Source organism: Artemia sp. Qi Xiang Cuo, chromosome 1, assembly GCF_049724085.1.
Source record: "Artemia sp. Qi Xiang Cuo chromosome 1, ASM4972408v1, whole genome shotgun sequence".
NCBI classification, from domain to species: domain Eukaryota; kingdom Metazoa; phylum Arthropoda; class Branchiopoda; order Anostraca; family Artemiidae; genus Artemia; species Artemia sp. Qi Xiang Cuo.
Window position 1 is genome coordinate 72,543,934 of NC_142794.1, and position 24,172 is coordinate 72,568,105.

General features: G+C 35.0%; 1 protein-coding gene across 1 annotated transcript; it reads left to right on the forward strand.

The window, feature by feature from the left end:
* Positions 1-72: 72 nt before the first annotated feature.
* On the forward strand, positions 73-8,095 carry LOC148956694 (gamma-aminobutyric acid receptor subunit gamma-4-like). The gene is made up of 2 exons (XM_089096097.1): positions 73-303; positions 7,819-8,095. The coding sequence occupies exons 1-2, from the start codon at positions 102-104 to the stop codon at positions 8,007-8,009; spliced, it is 393 nt and encodes a 130-aa protein (XP_088952223.1). The 5' UTR covers positions 73-101; the 3' UTR covers positions 8,010-8,095.
* The last annotated feature ends 16,077 nt before the right edge of the window (positions 8,096-24,172 follow it).

The window sequence follows — 24,172 nt, forward strand, 5'->3', positions numbered from 1 at the left end:
CTATCGATCCAGAAGACTCGCTGTTTCAAATAGCTTGGCTAGAGCTGAAACTCAGAAAATCCCTCCTAATTGCTTTGATTTCTATATACATCCCCGCTCTCATGATTGTGATGGCTTCATGGCTAGCCTTCCTTCTGCCGGATTCAGAAACTGCTGCTAAACTAGGCATAGGAATAACGTCTCTTTTATCACTCATCACATTGACATCATACGCAGATTCTAAATTGCCTAAAGTGTCATACTTTCGGGGACATGATCTCTTCTTTGGATTTTCTTTTGCAATGATGTTCTCTTCGTCTGTTGGTAAGTTTCGGCATAGAGCATGAATCTATACTGAAAAAATATATATAAAAAATTTATTTCATGGTCTGTATGGTGGTGAACGTCAAGTAAAGAATTATTTTTGTCCAAGGTAACAGAATATCTACAAAACATCAGTGTGTAAAAAATACATAAGTTAAAAAGTTGTGTTTATTCAAAGCATTAAGCCTCACTTATTTTTTTCTATTTCAGTAATATTTATAGCATTACGAAATTTGGATGGTTTTCCTGGAATATTTTTTTTTTTAGTTGAGGTGTTCAAGTATAAACTTCCATACTTCTAAAAAATAGACATATTTAAGCAGGCTAAACTGTTGAACTTAATATTATCTATTGTTTTCACCAAAGTAAAAAAAAAAACACTTATGCGTGAATTGTCAGAAATTGACTCCTTTATTCATAGTAGTAGTAGTAAGTAGTGTAGGCTTTTAAGGTCCCATGACAGCCCTCCAAAGCAACCAGTTTCAGATCCCTAGCAACCAGCAAGTATTATAGATTATTGATCTATTGCGCACATATTGTTGTTACGAACTAGGAGATTGTTTACCTATGCAAATTTATTGAGGAGGGCGTAATCTCGCCGGACTCGTTTCGATAAAGCTTATGGGCCGCAAGTCAAGCTGAGAACCCCCAGATGAAACTGAAAATTACGTATTGCACACTTAGGTGTTACATAAACTTTAGAAGGTGTTAATTATTATTTTTTTTAGTTTTTTCTTCAAGACATCTTCTTCGAGATGTTTTTTTCAAGATATTTTTTATGTTCAATACATTTTTTCTTCAAGAAATTTTCTTTTTTTTCTTTCTTCAAGATATTTTTCAAGGTTTTTTCTTCAAGGCGTTTTTTTCCTCAAGATGTTTCATCAAGGCATTTCCCAATCCGCTTATGCAAGACGTGTTTTGATTCAGAGAACCTTTATAATTTGTCATCAAAGATTTTGTTTGGTTTAGGAATCTAGCATAAGACCATGTATTTCCCAATGGAGTGACGCCTTAGTCAGCTGAACCAACAAGCAATTGCTGTTATTAAGTTCTTGGAAATATGTTCCATGCAATAGGCTTCTTGATCGTGTGTTTCTATCTCCGGCAAATAGTTCCTACTGGAGGGAGAAAACAATTACTAGAAATAGGTTTAGGGGATATTATTGTCTTACATTTAACCAACACGTTGGTGTTGTATCATAGTTAATTTTTGACCTAAGCCATGCCCTAGTAACCAATTCCAACGGAGACCTAGCAACCAACAAGTATTATTGATTATTGAACTATTGCGCACACGTGATGGTTACATAATAGTTAAGTGTTTACCTATGCCAAGCTATAGCAACCAGTTCCATGCTATTGTTTATTTGGTCTAGTGCCCACACGTTCTTTTAAAATTCAAGGGAACCATGGGAACGTACTATGATTATTCGCAAAAACCTGTCAACGATTATTTTTAAAGCGATAGCGTAAGATGAGTTTTTGATTCGTAATTATATTTTATTACGAACGTAAGCCCTAATTGGAATTTCTTATGGGAATAACTCATCGAAGCAAATGATGAAACCATTTGATGGAATAACAAGAAATGAATTATCATTCATGGGCCATGACTGCTCTTGGCACGTGACATTCTTTGCTTCTTGCATAATTCAAGCAAGAATCGATTTTTTGTCACACACATCAATTTTTTTAGCAAACACAACTCATTTTGTAGCATGCATTTCATTATTTTCGTTTCGTTTTCAGCAAAACCACAGTTTGAAGTATTGATTTGCGTATTATTTTCTATGTAAAAATATCAACACACTTCACGTCTCCGTACTCCGTCTCCGTACTTGACGTCTTCACGTCTCACTTCACGTCGCCAATGAACTGGATGAAGGTTTTAGAAGTCATTCCTGAAAATTCTGTACCATGAGCTACTGGGGCAGAACCCTCGAATCGAAACACTACAAAGTAAGAACTAGAAAAACACAGCCTATTCATCTGGTAGATGAGAAAAGGTGAACCAGATTGCTGGTATAGCTGGACTCCAAGGTATACTTGTAAAGGAGCGAGCAAAGATCGGGGACGGCAAGCCTGCATTATTGCTTGACCGATTAAACCTACCAGTAGGTAGTGAATCTTCAGCAAACAGCAAAAGAGACGCACCACGGAATAGGATATTAAACTCACGTCAAAACAGTGTTAGAGGGTTTTTAAAACAGAGTTGATAGACCTTTGTCTCCTCTCCAAATTCTGCAGAGCCGTCTGACTATCGTTTCCTTTTAAAGGATATCTTGATTTCACCCTCTTTTTCCCTTGTAACTGGAAAACGGGGGAAAGGCGAATGACAGAGCAATCAAAATAGCATATTCCTTCTTCTCGCACTGGGAAACCCCAGAAAACAAGTCTTGTAGACTGCTGTACAGGATCTTTATTTACCCCATCTTTTTCCCCTGTAAGTGGGAAAACGGATATAAACACTAATTCTGAAATTAATTTTCTTTGACGCCATGCATACAGATTTATTTATCCGTTGACTTGTTTAGAAATGGATCGCGGATTGCCATTTTATGTGACACTCTTCCGTCCAAAATTTCATGTAATAGCCCTTTCAAAAAAACTTTAAAAATTTCGTTGAAAATCAAATTGGAACTTTAACTCAAAATATTTTATTATCAAACGCTCGGCTACTTGAAAAGAGCATTATAAATTTTGATTTCTAATCAAAAATGCCCTTTCTCGACCTTCCAGGATCACTGATTCAAAATGACAATTCCTGAAAAAAAACATTACACATTTTTTTATATAAGAAACCTCTTGAAACCTCTATAATATGGTTCCAGATATGCTTTATCTGATGGTTTGACGTTTTGGGGGTGTTTCCCCCTTTTCCGAAAATTGAATAAATTTTCTCAGGCCAATAACTTTTGACAGGTAGCATCAAACTTATTGAACTTTATATATTTTGGATCACCATAAAATCTGATTATTTTGATTTATCTCTTGTTGTTAGAACTCTGTTTTATTGCTATTGAGCCGTGCTGCTCCTTACTTACAGTTCGTTACCATGAACTGTTTCATTACGTTTGAACAATTTGTTTGGTGAGTGGATCAGTTGGACACTATAATTACGCTAACAAATAAAATAAAAAGAAATTTTTGGGGATTTGAAGAAAATCCCAGCAGAGTGTTAGCCTAACTTAAGTAGGGAAATCTCTATGACAAGGACAGCTAAGAAACAATAATTAAGACGTAATGCATAGTAATAACACACATGTACAAATTCATTTGTTTTCAGCATTTCATAATGTTTTTAGTGCGAATCAGACAGTTGATTTTTTAAAATTTGATTTTTTGTAGCGAACCATAAATGGGAAAGGGATTCCCTGGTATAATTTGAAAAACAGTCAAAACTACATAAAAACGAGTTTTTTCAGTTGAAAGTAAGTAGCGACATTAAAACTTTAAACTAACATAAATTATTACGTGTACGATGGCATGCTACTCCTTCCTCAACCCTCATTCTTTAAGCTAAAATTTGATTTTTTTTTTTGTTTCTCGATTCCTTATGAAAGAGTACAAAAACACAAGGGCCGCTGATTTTGAGTGGAAAGTATTTTTGAAGAGTTTCAACATTTTATTGTAAAGACCAGTTGAGGAAGGGGAATCCCCTCATATGCATAATAAATAATGTTTTTAGAGTTTTAATATTGCTCCTTGCTTTCAGTTGAAAAACCTGTCTTTTTTATTTAATCATAGGCAACGCTTTAGAGTGGCCTATAGTAAAGAACCATAAGGCTTTAATGTTTTACTATTATTGTTTTCCCAAGAGGCACTTCATATGGAAGGGATGGTCATATAAACTTCACAGAGGGTTAATTTGATTGGAAATCAAAAGTTCTAGTGCTACTTCTTAAGTGGCACAAGTGATCGGAGGACAAACCCCCTCCCTCACCCTTCTCCCTATTTTCCCCAATTACATAGAACTAAATTTTGAGATGGCAATTTTGTTGAAAACATTCCAGAGGTCAAATAACTATGCCTCCGGGGTTGAAAATACCATCCATAGTCTCTGGGGCTAGGGTTATAAATTATGCAAGTTTCCCATATAAGATTTTCATGGACCTTTCAACGTTACCACTCCGTATTTCTAGGAGACTTCAATTTAATACCTTAGCTGTTTCTGAGATTTTACACATATAGCATTTTAACAACCGTGAGGCACATAGTTTCTTTGTATTTATTTCAAAATTCCACAAATCATTTTATGACGTTTTAACTTAATACACTTAATCGTTCCTGAGATACTGTACATATTGTCTTTTGATACTTCGGACGCACAGCGTGTTTTTGATTTAGTTCAATATCCCCCTTGAATTTCCATGAAAGTTTCATTTTAATACCAATAGTTTTTACTTATCAGAATGCCAATTAATACCAATTTAATACCAATAGTATTTCAATATCCCCCTTGAAATCCCCTAAAATTTTTGACTTATTGCTCCTAGCTGTTCCTGAGATATTACAAATATGTTTTTTGACAACATTGATGCACCTTGCGACCTTGGTTCTGTTCAGCATCCTCCTGACTATTTCCTAACAGTTCAGATTGATACCCATAAATGTTCCTGAGAAATTGCACATATACCCTTTTGACAAACTGGATGCGAAAAGTGGCTTATGCTTTAGCTGAATATCTCTCCAACTTTTGCAGAAAGGTTCAAATTTTTACCTTTAGCTGCTCCTGAGTTATTGGATATAAATTATTTTGACAAAAACGATGTACTTAGCGTCTTTTGATTTAGTTCAACATTGCCCTTGAAATTTCCTGAAAATGTCAACTTAGTACACTTGGTCATTCTATGGACATTACAAATGCGGCTTTTTTATATCTTCAATGCGTATAGCGTCCCGATTTTGCTCACCAAGTTTCAGCTTAATATTCTTAGAAGTTCTTAAGATATTCCAGATACCCTTTTTGACATCTTTGACGTACATAGTGCTTTACTTGTTTGTTCAGTAAATTTCAACTCAAAATCCTTAGAAGTTTCTGTGATATTGCAGATATGTCTTTTTGATATCCTACTTACGCAAGTGTCTTTTGATCAGAGATGATTTAGATCCCATTCAGTAATTCCATGATTTCGAAGATATGAAAAAATAATTCAACATCGAAACATATCCTTAAAGAAGCTTCTAGATGTGTTAGAAATAATTGTAAAATATAGAAATGAAGAAACTTAAGGGTTGTCTATCAAATATTATTAGCGACTGCAGTGTCAATACCCAGTAATGAGCGGTCGTTTACCTTAGATTTTAGATCCTCCAGAGCCCGGAATTGTACATCGGGTGTCTTCAAAGCCACGCCAGACATCACAGAATAGAACTGCAGCCATGACGTCCTCCCATTGTGGTTGAAGAGACATCTTCCTCTACTCAGATCTTGTTCATACTACCATCACAAGGTGTGTCTTGGTCTTTCTCTTTTGTGCCTCCCTTCAGAGCATCACTAATGAAATCTACATGGGAATCGATAATCCTGCCTACGAAGAATATGACCAACCTCCTACGTTTTTAGAAGGTCAGTAACTAATAGTTGACTTGTTCGCTGACAAATTTCAATGTTCGTGACCTTTACCTGCCACGATATGTTCAGTATTCTTCTAAGGCAAATGTTTTTATAGGCTAGGACGCATTTCTCCAGTTGGACATTTAGCTTCAACATTCACTTGGATAGAGCAGAATGGACACTTCATTGCTATTCTTGAGGTGGAGCTTCAAACGCAAAGAGTATTTCCTACTGCGCCAGATTGGTTACAACCTATTAAAAGCCAATGTAGCTTGTCCAATACTCCTCTTGATTTTGATGGCTATTTCATCATTATAATCAATCCAACTCCGAGGTACTTAAGATGTAGCCATGATCTTTATCCTACTGACATTCACTGTAAACCCCACTTTTTTGGTCTTTCATCTATGGTCTCGAGTAGCAGCTGCAATCTCTGTTTCGGATCTTCAAGAAGAACAACGTTGTTAGCAAATTCCAGGTCCAAAAGATTGGACCTGTCGGCCAAAACAATAACAAACAGGAATGGGGATGGGACACATCCCTGTTTGACACCATACATTATTTCTAAGAGAAGAGTATCCCAATATTCTCTGCGCACACAACATTCATTATCTTCATAGAGTGCGATTATCATTTTGAATACCTTATCAGGTACTCCGTAGTAATTCAAAATCTTCCCTAAATTCTTTTGATCGATGGAATTGAATGCCTTTTCAAAAACAATGAAGAGTATGTATATTTTGTTTTTTCCCTTTTCCTTGAATGTCAAACCATTATTTTAAGCATGAAAATACGATCAGAGTAATACTTTACAAGTCGACAGCCGTTTTGCTCTTCCCTGAAGAGTTAGTCTAAGACTGTTCCAAGTGTTGTAATATGACTGTGGCTAGTATTTTACAAGGGATAGACGTTAAGTTGATGCCAATCCAGTTGTCACAGATTAGCTCAACGCCCTTCTTGAAGAGTTTTACCAGTATACCCCTGGTCCAATCTTTTGGGAATTTTTGTTATTCCGGATGACCAGAAAGAGAGTTATGCTGGCTCAAAGGCGTGTCTTCATTATCTCTGCAATGGTCCCATCGATTCCAGATACATGTTCTTTTTTCAACTTTTTCACATATGTTGTTACTTTTTTGGTGCTTGGAAATCAGTACTTTCGTCACTTAGTAAGAAATGTCAGATCTACTATGGGCAAGAAGCAACTAAACGATTTATCGTTCATGAGCATAGAAAAAAAATTTAGAAGCAATCTATTGGGATGAGATATTGATAATTTGGCAGAGGCTAAAGCAAGAAAAGTCAGATTTGAATAAATGGAACTAAGAGTGGTGCTAAGAGAAATGAAAGAATTAATAATTCTCAAATAACAAGAAAATATTAACATCCTTAATAGCAGAAGAATGAGGAACGAGGGGCAGAAAAAATTATATTATAAACAATGGGCAACTTACATAACTTACAGACTTTTCCCAAAGTGCTGTTTGGTTTTAATCATCCCCGAAGGAATAGTTATTGGGCCTGTTCACTTTCTTTTTAACAAAATGTCTATTCTAAAATTGTGTTCAGGTGTCTTTGGGAATGTAGAGTTGCTTCAAGGGGAATGAAGGATGGTTGTTTTCAAATGAGTTTCAAAACTTAAAAAGGGAAGGATCTTTTCAGATCCTATCGAAAGAGCCCCCTCCATAGTTTCTCTGCAAAAACTTCTTCCATATGAAGTCACTTGGTGAACAAAAATAGCAACAATGGTTTGAAGTCATATTGCCTTTTACTTAGGCAGTAATATTGCGTTGTATACGATATAAATATGTTGGGTGAGCTAATCTACTATTTACAAAAACTAATCACACTAAATAATTTTGTAGTTATTTTTAGGAGTTTGTCTCAAAATTCTATACGAGATATTAGAAACATAGGCTCTCACTTTATAGCCTATTGTGCTAATGCCTGTTTTTTTTTAGTCCATGTCCGAAGGAAGTTCACAATCTTGCCGAGGAGCGATGTGCTTGACCCGTCAAAAGTTTCTGAAACGAAATGCAAGTTACGAGTTAGAAGTTTTTCGACTGTTTCAATGTTTGTGTTTTCATTACTTATTTTTAATATTCTTTATTGGCCAGTTGTCATATCTATGTCGCAGTACGCTTCAGATTGAATCCAACTGCTACTAGTTCTTTGAAAGTTCCTTAGATGTATACGGTTTATGTTCCTCGTTCCAATTTTGGTGTGTTATTTTCTACAGTCCAATGTTTTAATGTTTCAACGTTTGGCAACAGATTAGCTATTATTTGATGGTTTAAAAGGGGTTTTGTAAAACTACCGAAATTCTTGATTTTAAATTTGTTTCAAGTTTACTTTTGCCTGAAAATGCGTTGAAAAGGTTTTAGTAACATATGAAAAAGAAAAATTTTCGTGTTTTTTAACCAAATTTAACCAAAATGAAACCCAACGTTTCAATTACTGACGTTTTCCAATATTAAAGAATAATCAGGAAGTTGTAGTTTTACAGTGTACCCGATTAAAAAGATATGTGCAACTTATCAAAATAAATGTTATTAAGGAAATAAGTTTAAATATATGTAAAAGAGGAAAGGCAAAAATAACATAGCTGCAAAAGTAATGTCAGTTTTTGGACGACTAACTAAGTACTTACAAAAAAAAATTAATGAATAAAAAAATGCCTAGACAAGGAAACATTACCACTGAAAAAGATGAACACTTAAGATTTTCTAAAAAGAGATTGAAATACCAAAAATTTTTTTTAGGTTGGGATATTTATATTTGTAGGTGAAGATTTGTTAGAAAAATACTACTCCTGGGTAATGCTCTCCTTTTTACTTTTTTGCATAGGAAAGTGAAGGATATGGTTAATATATAAAAACCAACCTGCATTGGCCTAAATTTTTCAATATCTTCTATATTCATTATTAAGACTTTCCTATGCTGCCTAATAGTGTCATGTAAACTTATTCATAGTAAAATATTGCCGCAACAATCGGAGGGCCATTTTCCCTCTTACTATCCATATTCTATTCTTAGTTCAATTTTTTTATCTCCAATGAAGGGGTGTTCGAGGTCAAATCTTCTCTATATCATAGGCAGCGCGCCAGCGCTACATAAGTAAAGAACGATGTAGGTACAATTTGCTGTTTTTTTTTTTTTCTCTCCATACCCGGGCACTTTGTATCGAAGGAGTCGTCGTAGAAACTTCGAAAAGGGCTCATTCGATTGCAAATTGGAGTGGCTAGAGCCCTATTCAATAGTCGAAAGTGATTGGAGGGCAACTACCGATATCTCAACAGGATTATTGGTTGTACTTGGGAGGGGTATGAGGGGGAAGAGATCTTTAAATGGGCTGTATTTAAACTTATGATATTTTTTACTGGTTTAAAGAATGTTTAATAATTTCTTTACCTGGGGCGAAATGGCTATTTTCCGAATAATTATTGTTGTTACTGTGTGATTTGACTTAAAGGGGGGAGAATGTTTCCATTACAAGGATATGTATGGGAGAAGAGTTGCATCTATTTCTCCTCCTCCCTCTGAAAAGTTGAATATTACAAAGTAAGGGAAAGCTCAGGTTATGGCCGAAATAATTCCCCTGTATAGGCTTATTGATAGGTGTTGAGAAGTATTCCAGGACCATATTCTCTTGCCCTGGACCTTTTCTTTGCTTATGTTCTCACAAGTACTGTCCAATTCCAATACAAAATCTGGATCCAGAAGTTTCAAAGGCTTCATAAAGGAAAATTTGTTGTGTAAGCACCACAGCTTCTGTAGCCTGGAGTTTATTTTCAGCAGCATTCAATCGACGGATTCAAATGTTTTTATTCTCAGCTCCTGATCGTTCTTCAAACTGGTATTTCTTTTAACAAATTTTAACAGTTTTTCAACAAATTTCTTTTAACGCTTTCTCCTCCTCCTTGGCTCAAATTCTATCTCAAGCCCTTTGTACTTATTTTTGGGGAACACAAGTCCCTCAAACCTAATATTTCCCCAGTTTTTACTAAAACATCCTCCTAAAACATTTAGGATAATGTTACATTTGTGAAGGATAAACCTTATTGTTTGCATATTTGGTGTACACTGTTAGTCTTTTGAAGGACTTCACCCTGAAAAAAAAACAAAGAGACCCAAGACAGGAAATTACTGCATTGTCTTCAGAATATAAACTTGCATCAAATGATGCATTTGTGCTTCCAAAAGTTTGTGCTAGTTACTCCAAAATGTCCAGAATTATAGAGTAGTGACTCACCGTCATTTTAAGGACTTCAAATTTTGTGCTCCATCCTGTTTTCAAAAACACTCTCACTGCAAAAAAAGTTAAAGTAGTTCGCAGGTTTCGTCAATGGTAAAACGTTGAGCACGACAGCTTGTTGCTGGACAGCGATTCCAATAAAAGTATTCAAAAATAGATAATTAAAGGTCATTTGTGCAAGAAATAAATTTTCTTGTCTATTGATAGCTGTTGCACTTGCTGGAAGTCTTGTGTAATGAAAAGCCATTGCTGCTGCATTGGCGTAAGCTTAACCAGCACAATTTTCAAAGTTGACTTCATATATCAGATGTTTGTTTCAAATACTAACTTAGTTATGAAGTGTCGTGCCATAGTAAGCTTAAACTGGGGCATTTGGTGACCACTCAGCATTTTGTAGAGTGGGGCATAGTTGGAAAATGGCAAGGGATCATTAAGAAGGGCGGTACAGAGAGTGGTGGCAAGACAGAACAAATACGTGAATGCCTTAGCCTCATGCTTGAATTCCATAATATGTTTTTTTTAACCTACCAACTAATATTAGTTGTTTTTTTAGTTTCTACGACCTTCATGCACGTCTGTTTGGTCCCTTGTCAAAGGTTTAAGGAGATTAATGATTAGGAGCTTCCTGTTCATATCACTAGTGATTAATACTTTGACATATTTAATAAGAATAAATGTATCCGTGACTATCTAAAAGGCTGTTCCTTCAGCTCATTTCGACACTCGCAACAGAAAGATGTCGTGGCTGACATTTCCTCAAAAAGGCCGAAATGGCGCATTTTCGTAACTTCATTTAAGGCAGCGTATCCAACCTGTGAGGCGAACCTTTCTAGGGAAGTGTGGAATAAAAAATTCAAATTAAATTAAAGTAACGCAGTCACACAAGTTACCTTAAGACACTTAATTATTTTTACTATTAATCTTACCTGTTTAATGGATTTTTTTAGTCAAATATTTGGAATAGATCGATGCAAAGGCAAAAATTCAATAATTGATCCAAAAAGTTAAAGTGACAGCATTCATAAGAAAATTGGAGTTCTTTTATACTTTATTACAATGTTAATTCATTTTTTTAAAGATATTGATGATCTTGAAGAAACGTAAATGGATACAAAACCCATTTATCGATAAAGAAGAAGATGAATTTAGCAAGTAATGAGAAAGAAAACTTGATTGAATTATCTTGGAATACTTCTTCAATCAAAAATTTCAGATTGTATGTCTAATTCAATTTTGGCTGGATTAAACAATATTTTGTAAAAAAAAAAAGCTTCAAAAAATGTCGCTACTGTTCAAAGCATCTTATTTATGCGAAAGGATTTCCTCCATTAGCTGAATTGAAACCGAAATATCGTCTTCGTTTGATTTTAATAAAGGATCGTTGTACAGCTGTTTCATCATTGACACTGAAACTTGATAAAACCAGAAACCACCGCCATACGATTAAGCTACAGTAATATGAATTTATTAAATGTTCCCTTTATTTATAAGAGTTTGTTTAATGTATGTATCAATATTATTACTCAATCTATTTGTTTTATTTTGTAAAATGAAAGGGAGGTGCCATATAAACAGATATTTAAAGTTAGTTTTGATGAAACAAAGATTGCTTTTTTTCAGTTTCCAAAAATGCAAATAGTTTTCAGTTTTGTTTGTCATTTTACTGTTACAGTCTTATTAGAGTCTTAATTGGTTTTATTATGAAAAAGGAGCAGTGGAATCTTTGCTTTTACAAAGCAGAAAGAATATATTTTTATTTACTATGTAAACTATTCCATTTCCACGTCCAAAAGTCAACATTGTTTCCAAATTCCAGAAATACGCTGTCTGCTATTGCTGTTTGTCTGTCTGGTGTGGATTTTGGATCTGTACAACAAAGCTCGTTAATACGAAACAAAAATGCGTCGCTTCTGAATCATCTAAGGCAAGCCTTCCTAATTCCGTCCCTTCTGAATCTTTTCTGTGCACCCACAGTGACAGGAGATTATTATTTTAATTTTAGAATGAATATTATGGAGAAAAGTAAAATAATAGTTTTTGCACAGTTTTTTTTAGTGCGAAAAGGTTTCAACCAGCAGTGTGATGGGACAAATATTGTCTGCGAATTTATCTTTGGTACCATTTTTATTTCAGATAAAAATTGCAGGAATAGTTAGAAGTAAACACAACGTCAGAAAAACTTAAGATACAATTCATTTTAAAACATGGTAATATCTATTAGAAAACTGTGATTAACCGTCGGGAAAAAAAATAATCGTAATTAAAGCTTTACAGACAACTTACCATTTTCATTTCTGATAGCTTGCTGATGTGCTGTACGTATAGATTTACCGAAACTTCATGTGGCGGTAGTTTCTTCTCTTTGTTTCGGTGGCCTGAAACTATAACTTCTTATTTATTCCTAAGGTGTCTTTTCTCATTTCTTATCAGTTGACACATAAGTAAAACTGGTTGATAAAAAGGAATAGTACTGGTAGCCTATGGTCTGCAGCCTAAACATTTGCTTCAAGGAACTCCTAATTGCTGTCCAAAATGCAAACATTACTGATTTAACTATCCTTTATCTCTAAGAACATCAAATAACATCTGCACATTTTCACTATTATTGTTGTTAAGTATTTCGACTCCGTTATGAATTCTCACGTAAGTTTGTTTCTTTGAAGCAGTGTAGTGGATCTTTTTATTCTGAACGTTTATGGAATTGGTACTAGGCTGCATTATCAAACAGTTCGTGGTAACGAACTGTAAGTAAGGAGCGACCCGGCTCAATGGTAACCGAAACTCTAGAAAACGGGTTTTTGATAACAATAGATATATCAAAGAATCAGATTTCAATTTTGAATTCAAATATATAACTTTCAACAAATTTAGTCCTGCCCATCAAAAGTTACGTGCCTGAGAAAATTTGGCTGATTTTCGAAAAAAGGGAGAAAGACCCTCTAAAAAATATAGAACCTGAATGAAACTCACACCATCATATTCAGCGTATCAGAGAACCCTACTGTAGAGGTTTCAAGCTCCTACCTAAGAAAATGTGGAATTTTGTATTTTATGCCCGAAGAAAGATCACGGATGAGTCTTTATTTGTTTTTGTTTTTTTCCAGGGGTGATCGTATCGAACAAATGGTCCTAGAATATCGTGGGGGGGGCTCATTGGAGTGGAAGTTAAAAGTTCTAGTGTCCTTTTTAAGTGACCAAAAAAATTGAGGGCCACTAGGCCTCCTCCCACGCTCATTTTTTCCCAAAGTCACCCGATCAAAATTTTGAGATAGTCATTTTGTTCAGCATAGTCGAAAATATGATAAAAATTTCTTTTAGGATAACTTAATGCCCCAAAGTCCCCGGGGGGAGGGCTGAAAATTATGAACTTTACTCAATGTTAACATATAGTATTGGTTATTGGGAAGTATACAGACGTTTTCAGGGGGGGTTTCTGGTAGGTGGGGGGATGGGGTGGGTCGGGGGTTATATGGGAGGATCTTTCAATCAAGGAAGTTTTCATTGGGGAAGGAACATTGCTATGAAGGGGGCTCCGGATTTCCCAGCATTATTAAAGAAAGAGATCAGAAATTAAATAAAAAAAAACAACAAGTTTTTCAACTGATTTCAACTGATCAACTGATTGTGATTAAGAGGTCATTTAAAGAATTGGAAAAAAATTCAAACTTTAGCTTTAAGAGCAAGGTATTGACTAGGGGGTGAACCCCCTAATATACGTGTTAAAAATTTATGAATATAGAAGTTCGTTGCGTAAGTTAATTCGTAAGTTACGTATATTTATTAATAATAAAAACGTTCGTAAATAAAATTAAACAAGTTTCAAGAAAGCCATTTAATCTGTTAAAAGTAAAATTAATATTAAAATTTTGTTTGAATTATTCATGTATGGTGAGCCAAAATCAAAACCTGTATTAATTCAAAAACTTTCAAAAATTAAATAAAAAAAACAAGTTTTTTTAACTGAAAGTAAGGAACGACGTTAAAACTTAAAACGAACAGAAATTATTCCGTATATGAAAGGGGCTGTCCCCTCCTCAAAGCCTCGCTCTTTATGCTAAAGTTGGATTTTCCCACAACTCTATTTTTTTAAGCAAAAAAAAACTTTAGCGTAAAGAGCGAGGCGTTGAGGAGGGGACAGCCCCCTTCATATACGGAATAATTTCTGTTCGTTTTAAGTTTTACGTCGTTCCTTACTTTCAGTTAAAAAAACTTGCTTTTTTTTATTTAATTTCGTGTAAGGTTTGGGAGTCACTGTACTCCAGTATATGGTATCGCTGCAACTAGGTTCCTGGAATAAGATGTCAACTATGTTTCAGTAGCTGATTTGCTGTATCATCGTGGTGTAAAACAGGAATGGTTTTGAGTTTTACAATTTTTGACAACACCATTCTAGTCGCGTCACGTCCAATCCCACCTTTTGTTATTGAGCCCTACACAGACAGAAATCGCTCTTCCTACGCAGATAATATTCTCCTTATGCCTGATGACTGGCGTACATTAAAATCTGCTATAGCCAGTGTTTATACCAAGTTAACTAAATCAAACTCTTTGTAGCCCCTTAGAAAATATAATTTCTTGTTTTTTGGCCCCGAATAATTTGCTGATGTCACTATTCAGTACCGCAGGAATCCTTGCTTCTATTTCACTATACTATCTAAGCCTCTCATTTAGTATCTCTCTTTAGGTTACATGATCTCTTATTATTAGTGCTCTGAAAGTTAAGCTGAGAAGAACTTACAGATTACTTGCCAAGGTCAAGGGGCATTTTGACAAAAGACTTTGAGTTGGCTTACTATTCGTTCCTTACATCTCATATGGAATCCCTTATTCTCGTCTGGCAATTTTTCTATTTAACAGAAGGCTAACAAATACGTTCTGTTTCTGTTGGATTCTGCAAGTATTTTATCCAGATTCCAATGTGGAATAGTATATAAATACTTATGTTGCTGTGCGGTATACTGTTTTTGAAAATTTTCAAAAGATGGGAAAGATTTCGATCGTTTTTTTTAACCGATTTGATACTATAGTTGATTTCCCTTTGATAAGAAAAAGATCAACTTTAAGTTATTATTGTGAGCACTAAAATATGCTTTTAGGGTTTATTTATAGCTTGAAGAGAGACTGTCCTTGTTGTTTAGGATGCACGTTGATATTACATTTTTTTGTCTTTTCTTTTTGTGAAGTGTGAATTTTTTTGCATCACTTTCTTTTTCCTTTCTTTTTTCTACATCTGTCTACCATACAACTGTTCTTGCATGTACAGATTAAAAATATAATCATTAGTTTATTCCAGTGTTGACTAGAAACACATATGTCTTTACGCAGTATCCTGTTTTGAAATTTGTGAACTGACGGATAAGTTTTCGATGCGTTTTTGTTGCCGATCCAGTGAAATCGTTGGTTTGACTTTAACTAGTGTAAGTTCAAGTTCGCTTAGTTTATGTTAGTATGAATATTATTTCACGGTTTCGTTTATTGTCCCTTGTGCCAAGTGAATACTCTCAATATTTTTTTTTTAATCAGTAGATATTATTAATTTTTTTTTCTTTCTCTTTTTAAGAGTATATTTTTATCTTCTTCTCCTATTTACTCCTCTAGTGCGCATTTTCTTTTCTTGTATGTACAGAGGGAAGAAATAAATTATTTTTATTGAAATTATTAAATCTTAATGTCAACAACACAAAAATTCAACTAGGTATTCAGCTGCACAACTCAATTACTCAGCTATTCAACTAGATCAGACTTTACTTATAAAACATTCACCTTGAATATAAAGGTGGATCTGGAACAAAATCTTGGGAGGAGGGGGCAATATAACAAGGGCACCAAAAATTGACTGAATTGACAATTTTACTTAAAAAAGAGTGAAAAACAGAAAAAAAAAACGCAGAACGAGGGCGCCAGAAATATTCTTGGGGCCAGGGTCCCCCCGACCCCCTGACCCTCTCTGGATCCACCAGTGCTCATAGAATAATATTGGTACAAGATCTCCTAAGTTAAATATGCTGATATAGATGGCAGCAGGTGACAAATTTCCGTCTTCAAAAAGAAACTCAAAATTATTTTAATTTACATATTTACAAAGCCTTTTGAAAGAAAAATTTGATGCTAAGATCAGTCTTTTCTAGATTTTGGCCTGGACAAGGTTTGAGCATATAATTTCATAAATTGTGCACAAATAAGAATTTGCAAATTTTAATGACTGTTAGAACCAAAACAGAGTACAATTTCTCGTCAAAGGAACAAAACATAGAAATGGCATACATTTGTCTTTACAATGTTAAATCCTGGAACATTAGGGTGAAAATATCCTAGCACGAACTATTTACGCTATAATAAACATATTTATTAGTTTATATACTAAAAAATCATTTATCTTACTTGACACGACAGGTAATACTGCCGGATCATAATCACTTTCGTTGATGTTGAACTTCTTGAAAAATTTTTCACAGCTGAAAATCAAAGCAAACATTAGAAAATCTGTGCAACAAGAAATATGGCATACAACAAATTTAATAGATATAACTTAAACAATTTAAGGTAAATAATAAATAATATAATATATATTTATAATATAATATAAAATGTAGAGCATTTAAAACTAAAAAGAAATAACGTGATCATATGAGCCGTTGAGCGGCCAAATCTGTTAAGTATATACAACAAAGAAAAGGGTTCATTTGAAACGCAGATACACTGGAGTTTGAGATTTTAAGATATCAGTTATTACATGAATCAAATAGAAAATCCAAGTTTTTCCAAATAAACACAAAGAGCAACATTAAAACTTCAAACAAACAGGAATTATTCCGGCTTCAAACTCTTTTTCAACCCTCGCCCTTCACGCTGTGTTTCTCTTGAAGCTCTTTAAAATACTTTCCATTCAAGCTCAACGGCCCTTGTATCTAAGCATTTTTCTTGAAGAACTATGAAAAATATTCAAACTTTAGCGTAAAGAGCAAGGTCTGAGGAAGGGGCAGTCCCCCTCATATACAAATTATTTCTGTTCCTTTTAAGTTTTAATGGCGCCTGTTACTTTCATTTGAAAAAAACTTGTTTTTTTAGTTAATTTCTGACAATTCCTCAAAATCATAACGAAAAATTCCCTTCCCTAACCCCCTCCCCCGTGTAAAATTTCCCCTGGGAGCTATAATCCCCATAAAAAACCCTATCCGTGAAAAACCCCCTGAAGAAAATTCCCTTACCCCCCCTGGAATTCTCCTTTATCTCCCAAAAAAAAATCTATATATGAACAATGGAAAAGTTGTGTAAGTTACAGCATTTGCCACAGGAACTCCGGGGAGGGGGGAAAAGTTTTTCTCTAAGGCATATTTACTTGATCTTTCAAATATGTTGAATAAAACTGCTATCCCAATATGTTTTTAATCAGATGAGTTAGGAGAAATAGGACGTGAGAGTGGGCTAGTTGCTCTCTCTTCCTTTTTTCGAAACTCAGGCAAATTCTCTTAGCTTCTTAGCATTGGATGGGTAACATTAAACTTAATGAATTTTATACATTTGGAATCAAACAGTTCGTGGTAACTCGGCTCAAAAAGCGAACCGGCTCAATATTACCCAAAACTCTAAAAAACGGAATTTTGATACCCAAAGGTATATTAAAAGCATTGGAGTTTCATGCCGGTTTCAAATATATAAGTTTCAATAAGTTTAATCTTACCCACCAAGAGTTGCGAGCCTGAGGCAATTTGCCTGATTTTTGAAAAAGGCAGGAAACACCCCCTAAAAGTAATAGAATCTTAATAATGAAAGTCATACCGTTAGATTCAACGTATTAGATAACCCTACTGTAGAATTTTCAAGCAATTATCTGAAAAAATGTGAAATTTTGAATTTTCTACCAGAAGAAACATCACGAATGTGTGTTTATTTGTTTGTTTTCTCAGGAATGATCGTATCGACACAATGGTCCTAAAATATCGTGAGAGGGCTGGAAATTAATTGCCCTTTTTAATTGACCCAAAAAATTGGAGGGTAACTAGGCCCCCTCCAACGTCCTTTTTTTCTCAAAATCGTCTGATAAAAATTTTGAGATAGCCATTTTGTTCAGCATAGTTGAAGGGCTGAATAATTATGCCTTTGAGGATATCTTGACCCTACCGCAGCCACAGGGGATAGGTCTTTAAGTAACAAAATTAGCTTATTCTTTACGTATAGTATTTGTTATTGGGAAGTATGTATACATTTCTCAGGGGGGGGGGGGGTTCTACTGGTGATTTTTTCCTCAAAGATAATTTTCCATGGGGAGGGAAGATTCCAGGGGGTAAATTTTTCAGGGGAAATTTTACACTGGGGCAATTTGTCAGAGTTATTATACGGAATTCTTCTTATTTCTTGCTTTCTCTTTACCGTCTCAATTTTAAAGGTGGAGTTGTTAAGGGTAATTGCCCGGGGTAAATTTTCACCAGAATTGAATTTGTCTAGAGAAGTAATCCTTTGGGAAGAGGGATTTTTCCGTGGAAGAGTAGCCAGATTTCCTGGCATTATTTAAAAAAATCAAAAATTAAATTTTTTTCAAACAAGTTTTTTCAACTGAAAGTAAGGAGCAACATTAAAACTTAAAACGGACAGAAATTATTACGTAATTGAGGGGGGTTACTCCTACACAACACCTTGCTTTATACGCTAAAGTTTAAATTCTGTCCCAATCTTTTGAGGACGACTCCAAAAACACTATGTTCGTTTAACTAGAACAATAAGGATCGTTTTTTAAGTACTAAAAACCTATAGCGGAAAGAGCGAGGTGTTTTGGAAGAGTAACCCCCCCTCCCTTTCCCTTCATATACGTAACAATTTCTGTTCGTTTTAAGTTTTAAAGTTAGTAGAGGAGGGGGTACCAGCGCGACCCCTCACCCCTGCTGCCACCTACAACTTTTTTTAACACCATATATGAGCACGAGAACCACGTGGTTTATGGTTTTTGTCAATGAGAATTTGAAAAACAGGAATTTTGTCACATTTATGTATGTTTTCTTGGATGGTTATGTGTGTTGGTCGATTTATTTGATATTGTTCATGGATGTTTAATGGTTTTTGTCAGTGAGAATTTGAAAAACAGGGACTTTGTCACATTTATGGATGTCAACAGCAATTCATGTCTGTTATATGGTTTTTTCAGTGAGAATGAAAAAACAGGAACTTTGTCACATTTATGGATGTCAACAGCAATTCATGTATGTTTTATGGTTTTCTCACTGAGAATGAAAAAACAGGAATTTTCTCACTTGGATTTATATAATCGCTAGGGGAAATTATTGATTCACGAAGGGGAGAATTAAGAAACATTAAGGCTTCTTTAATCTTAGGTCTGAGGGATAAACGTTCTTTAGGTCAGAGAGAAAAATTAATATTCTATTTTTAAATAGGGCTTCATTGATCTTTAGTGTCAGGAATTATAATTGACGAAGGGGAGAATTAAGAAAAATTAAGGCTTCTTTAATCTTAGGTCTGAGGGATAAACGTTCTTTAGGTCAGAGAGAAAAATTAATATTATATTTTTAAATAGGGCTTCATTGATCTTTAGTGTCAGGAATTATAATTGACATCACTTGTTATCTTGGAATTATGCGGGAGTCTAAAGAGATAGAAATTCTATTTTTAAATACGGCTTCACGGAGCTTTAAGTCGGAGAGATAAATTGATATTCTAACGAAACCCTAATAGTTTAGCTAGGAAAATTTATGAGATGAAGAGATTAACGTAGGAAAGGGTTTCCTAGAAATTTGAAATGCGTTCGCGCAGAGATGCCAAACAAAAGGAACACGCTGAAATTACGTTTAGGGATTATTTGGGCGAAACCGTTTTATCCATTTTATGGGATTATTTCGGCGAAACAGTTAGAGACATTTTGAAAGAAGATTTTAGGAAAGGTTTTAGAAGAGAATTTGAGGGTGAAACTCTGTGGTCGTTATAATACACAAGTTTCATTTGAACAGTGTTGTGAGGTCCTCTACCCCAACCCCAAAGGGTTCCGATCCCCCACCACAACCCCAAAGGAAGCCCCCGGTACTCAAAGGTCCCCCAAGCTCCCATAGAGCCCCAGCCCCCCAAACGCCCTCCTCAGACCCTCAAAGGCCCTCCACTGGTCCTCAAAGGGCCCCCGGACCCCCAAAGGGCAACCCGGACCCCAAAGGCCCTCCCCCCGGTCCTCAAAGGTCCCCCGGGCTCCCAAAGAGCCACCGGCGCCCCCAAAGGCCATCCCCGGGCCCCCCAAAGGCCCATCGAGCTCCCAAAGGACCAACGGGGTCCCAAAGGCCCTACACCGGTCCCCAAATGTCCCCCAGGCCCCCAACTGTCCCCCGGACCCCCAAAGGCCCTCCCCCGGCCCCCAAAGGGCCAACCGGCTCCCAAAGGACCAATCGATCCTCAAGTGTCCTCCAGACTCCCAAAGGCCCCCCTGTGCCCCAACAGCCCCCCCCCGGTCAACCCCTGTCCCCCCGGAGCCCAGAAACACTGCTGGGATGTGCAGGGGGCCCGGACCGCACCACAGGAGGAGCCGCAGGGATGCACCGTGGGTCAGGACAGCGCCGCCCTTTGGCCCCCCAAAGGAGCCCCTCCCCTTTCATCTCCTCCCTCCTCCTCCCCTCCCCTCCCCCCTCCCCTTCCCTCCCCCATTTTTTATACTTTTTTTGTGCATTGAGACACAGAACGACCCCCTCCCCCCAGCCCCTCCCCCCTCCAAATGTCTGATTTTTTAATGTTCATTTTGAATTTCCTTCGTTGAAATGCAAGAGTTGGAATATTTCAGTAGTGTTTGGTTGTGGTTTACCTTGTCAAAGTTACATTTTCTTGATTTTTCAAAGTTCATTTTGAATTTCTTTCGTTGAAATGCAAGAGTTGGAATATTTCAGAAGTGGTTGGTTGTGGTTTACCTTGTCACAGTTACATATTCTTGATTTTTCAAAGTTCATTCTGAATTTCTTTCGTTGAAATGCAAGAGTTGGAATGTTTCAGTAGTGTTTGGTTGTGGTTTACCTTGTCACAGTTACATTTTCTTGATTTTTCAACGTTCATTTTGAATTTATTTCGTTGAAATGCAAGAGTTGGAATATTTCAGTAGTGTTTGCTTGTGGTTTACCTTGTCACAGTTACATTTTCTTGATTTTTCAAAGTTCATTTTGAATTTCTTTCGTTGAAATGCAAGAGTTGGAATATTTTAGTATTGTTTGGTTTACCTTTTCAGATTAACATTTTATTTATATTTAAAATTTAATTTTGATTTTATTTAATTGAAATGAAATAGTTGGAATATTTCAGTAGTGTGTTGTTGTAGTTTACCTTGTCACAGTTACATTCCCTTAATTTTTCAAAGTTCATTTTGAATTTCTTTCGTTGAAATGTAAGAGTTGGAATATTTCAGTAGTGTGTTGTTGTAGTTTACCTTGTCACAGTTACATTTTCTTAATTTTTCAAAGTTCATTTTGAATTTCTTTTGTTGAAATGCAAGAGTTGGAATATTTCAGTAGTGTGTGGTGGTGGTTTACCTTCTCACAGTTACATTTTCTTGATTTTTCAAAGTTCATTTTGAATTTCCTTCGTTGAAATGCAAGAGTTGGAATATTTCAGTAGTGTTTGGTTGTTGTTTACATTGTCACAGTTACATTTTCTTGATTTTTCAAAGTTCATTTTGAATTTCTTTCATTGAAATGCAAGAGTTGGAATATTTTAGTAGTGTTGGGTTTACCTTGTCACACTTACATTTTCTTGATTTTTCAAAGTTCATTTTGAATTTCTTTCGTTGAAATGCAAGAGTTGGAATATTTCAGTAGTGTTTGGTTGTGGTTTACCTTGTCACTGTTACATTTTCTTGATTTTTCAAAGTTCATTTTGAATTTCCTTTGTTGAAAGGCAAGAGTTGGAATATTTTAGTAGTGTTTGGTTGTGGTTCACCTTGTCACAGTTACATTTTCTTGATTTTTCAAAGTTCATTTTGAATTTCTTTCGTTGAAATGCAAGAGTTGGAATATTTCAGTAGTGTTTGGTTGTGGTTTACCTTGTCACAGTTACATTTTCTTGATTTTTCAAAGTTAATTTTGAATTTCTTTCGTTGAAATGCAAGAGTTGGAATATTTTAGTAGTGTTTGGTTTACCTTGTCACACTTACATTTTCTTGACTTTTCAAAGTTCATTTTGAATTTCTTTCATTGAAATGCAAGAGTTGGAATATTTCAGTAGTGTTTGGTTGTGGTTTACCTTGTCATTGTTACATTTTCTTGATTTTTCAAAGTTCATTTTGAATTTACTTAGTTGAAATGTAAGAGTTGGAATATTTCAGTAGTGTTTGGTTGTGGTTTACCTTGTCACAGTTACATTTTCTTGATTTTTCAAAGTTCATTTTGAATTTCTTTCGTTGAAATGCAAGAGTTGGAATATTTCAGTAGTGTTTTGTTGTGGTTTACCTTGTCACAGTTACATTTTCTTGATTTTTCAAAGTTCATTTTGAATTTCTTTCATTTTAATTAAAGAGTTGGAATATTTTAGTAGTGTTTGGTTTACCTTGTCACAGTTACATTTTCTTGATTTTTAAAAGTTCATTTTGAATTTCTTTAATTGAAATGCAAGAGTTGGAATATTTCAGTAGTGTGTTGTTGTAGTTTACCCTGTCACAGTTACATTCCCTTAATTTTTCAAAGTTCATTTCGAATTTCTTTTGTTGAAAGGCAAGAGTTGGAATATTTCAGTAGTGTGTTGTTGTAGTTTACCTTGTCACAGTTACATTTTCTTGATTTTTCAAAGTTCATTTTGAATTTCTTTTGTTGAAATGCAAGAGTTGGAATATTTCAGTAGTGTTTGGTTGTGGTTTAACTTCTCACAGTTACATTTTCTTGATTTTTCAAAGTTCATTTTGAATTTCCTTCGTTGAAATGCAAGAGTTGGAATATTTCAGTAGTGTTTTGTTGTGGTTTACCTTGTCACAGGTACATTTTCTTGATTTTTCAAAGTTCATTTTGAATTTCTTTCATTGAAATGCAAGAGTTGGAATATTTTAGTAGTGTTTGGTTTAACTTGTCACACTTACATTTTCTTGATTTTTCAAAGTTCATTTTGAATTTCTTTCGTTGAAATGCAAGAGTTGGAATATTTCAGTAGTGTTTCGTTGTGGTTTACCTTGTCACTGTTACATTTTCCTGATTTTTCAAAGTTCATTTTGAATTTCCTTTGTTGAAATGCAAGAGTTGAAATATTTCAGTAGTGTGTTGTTGTAGTTTACCTTGTCACAGATACATTTTCTTGATTTTTCAAAGTTAATTTTGAATTTTCTTTGTTGAAATGCAAGAGTTGGAATATTTAAGTAGTGTTTGTTTGTGGTTTACATTGTCACAGTTACATTTTCTTAATTTTTCAAAGTTCATTTTGAATTTCTTTCGTTGAAATGAAAGAGTTGGAATATTTTAGTAGTGTTCGGTTTACCTTGTCACACTTACATTTTCTTGATTTTTCAAAGTTCATTTTGAATTTCTTTCATTGAAATGAAAGAGTTGGAATATTTCAGTAGTGTTTGGTGGTGGTTTACATTGCATCTGTTTCTTTTTCTTGATATTTCAAAGTTCATTTTGAATTTTTTTCGTTGAAATGCAAGAGTTGGAATATTTCAGTAGTGTTTGGTTATGGTTTACCTTGTCACACCTACATTTTCTTGATTTTTCAAAGCTCATTTTGAATTTATTTCGTTGTAATGCAAGAGTTTGATTATTTCAGTCGTTTGTGCTTTTGGTTTACATTGTCACATTTAAATTTTGATGATTTTTCAAAGTTCATTTTGAATTGCTTTCGTTGAAATGCAAGATTTGGAATATTTCAGGCGTGTTTGATTATGGTTTACAATGTCACAGTTACATTTTCATGATTTTTCAAAGTTCATATTGAATTTCCTTTATTGAAATGCACGAGTTGGAATATTTCAGTAGTGTATGGTCGTGGTTTACCGTATCACAGTTACATTTTCTTGATTTTTCAAAGTTCATTTAGAATTTTTTTCGTTGAAATGCAAGAGTCGGAATATTTCAGTAGTGTTTGGTTGTGGTTTACCTTGTCACAGA

What these genes read in the sequence shown, in the direction of transcription:
- LOC148956694 (XM_089096097.1), top strand. Translation starts at nt 102, where the DNA reads ATGATTGTGATGGCTTCATGGCTAGCCTTCCTTCTGCCGGATTCAGAA. An exon ending in GATGTTCTCTTCGTCTGTTG is followed by an intron (nt 304 to 7,818) that starts GTAAGTTTCGGC and finishes GTTTTTTTTTAG; the next exon opens with TCCATGTCCGAAGGAAGTTC.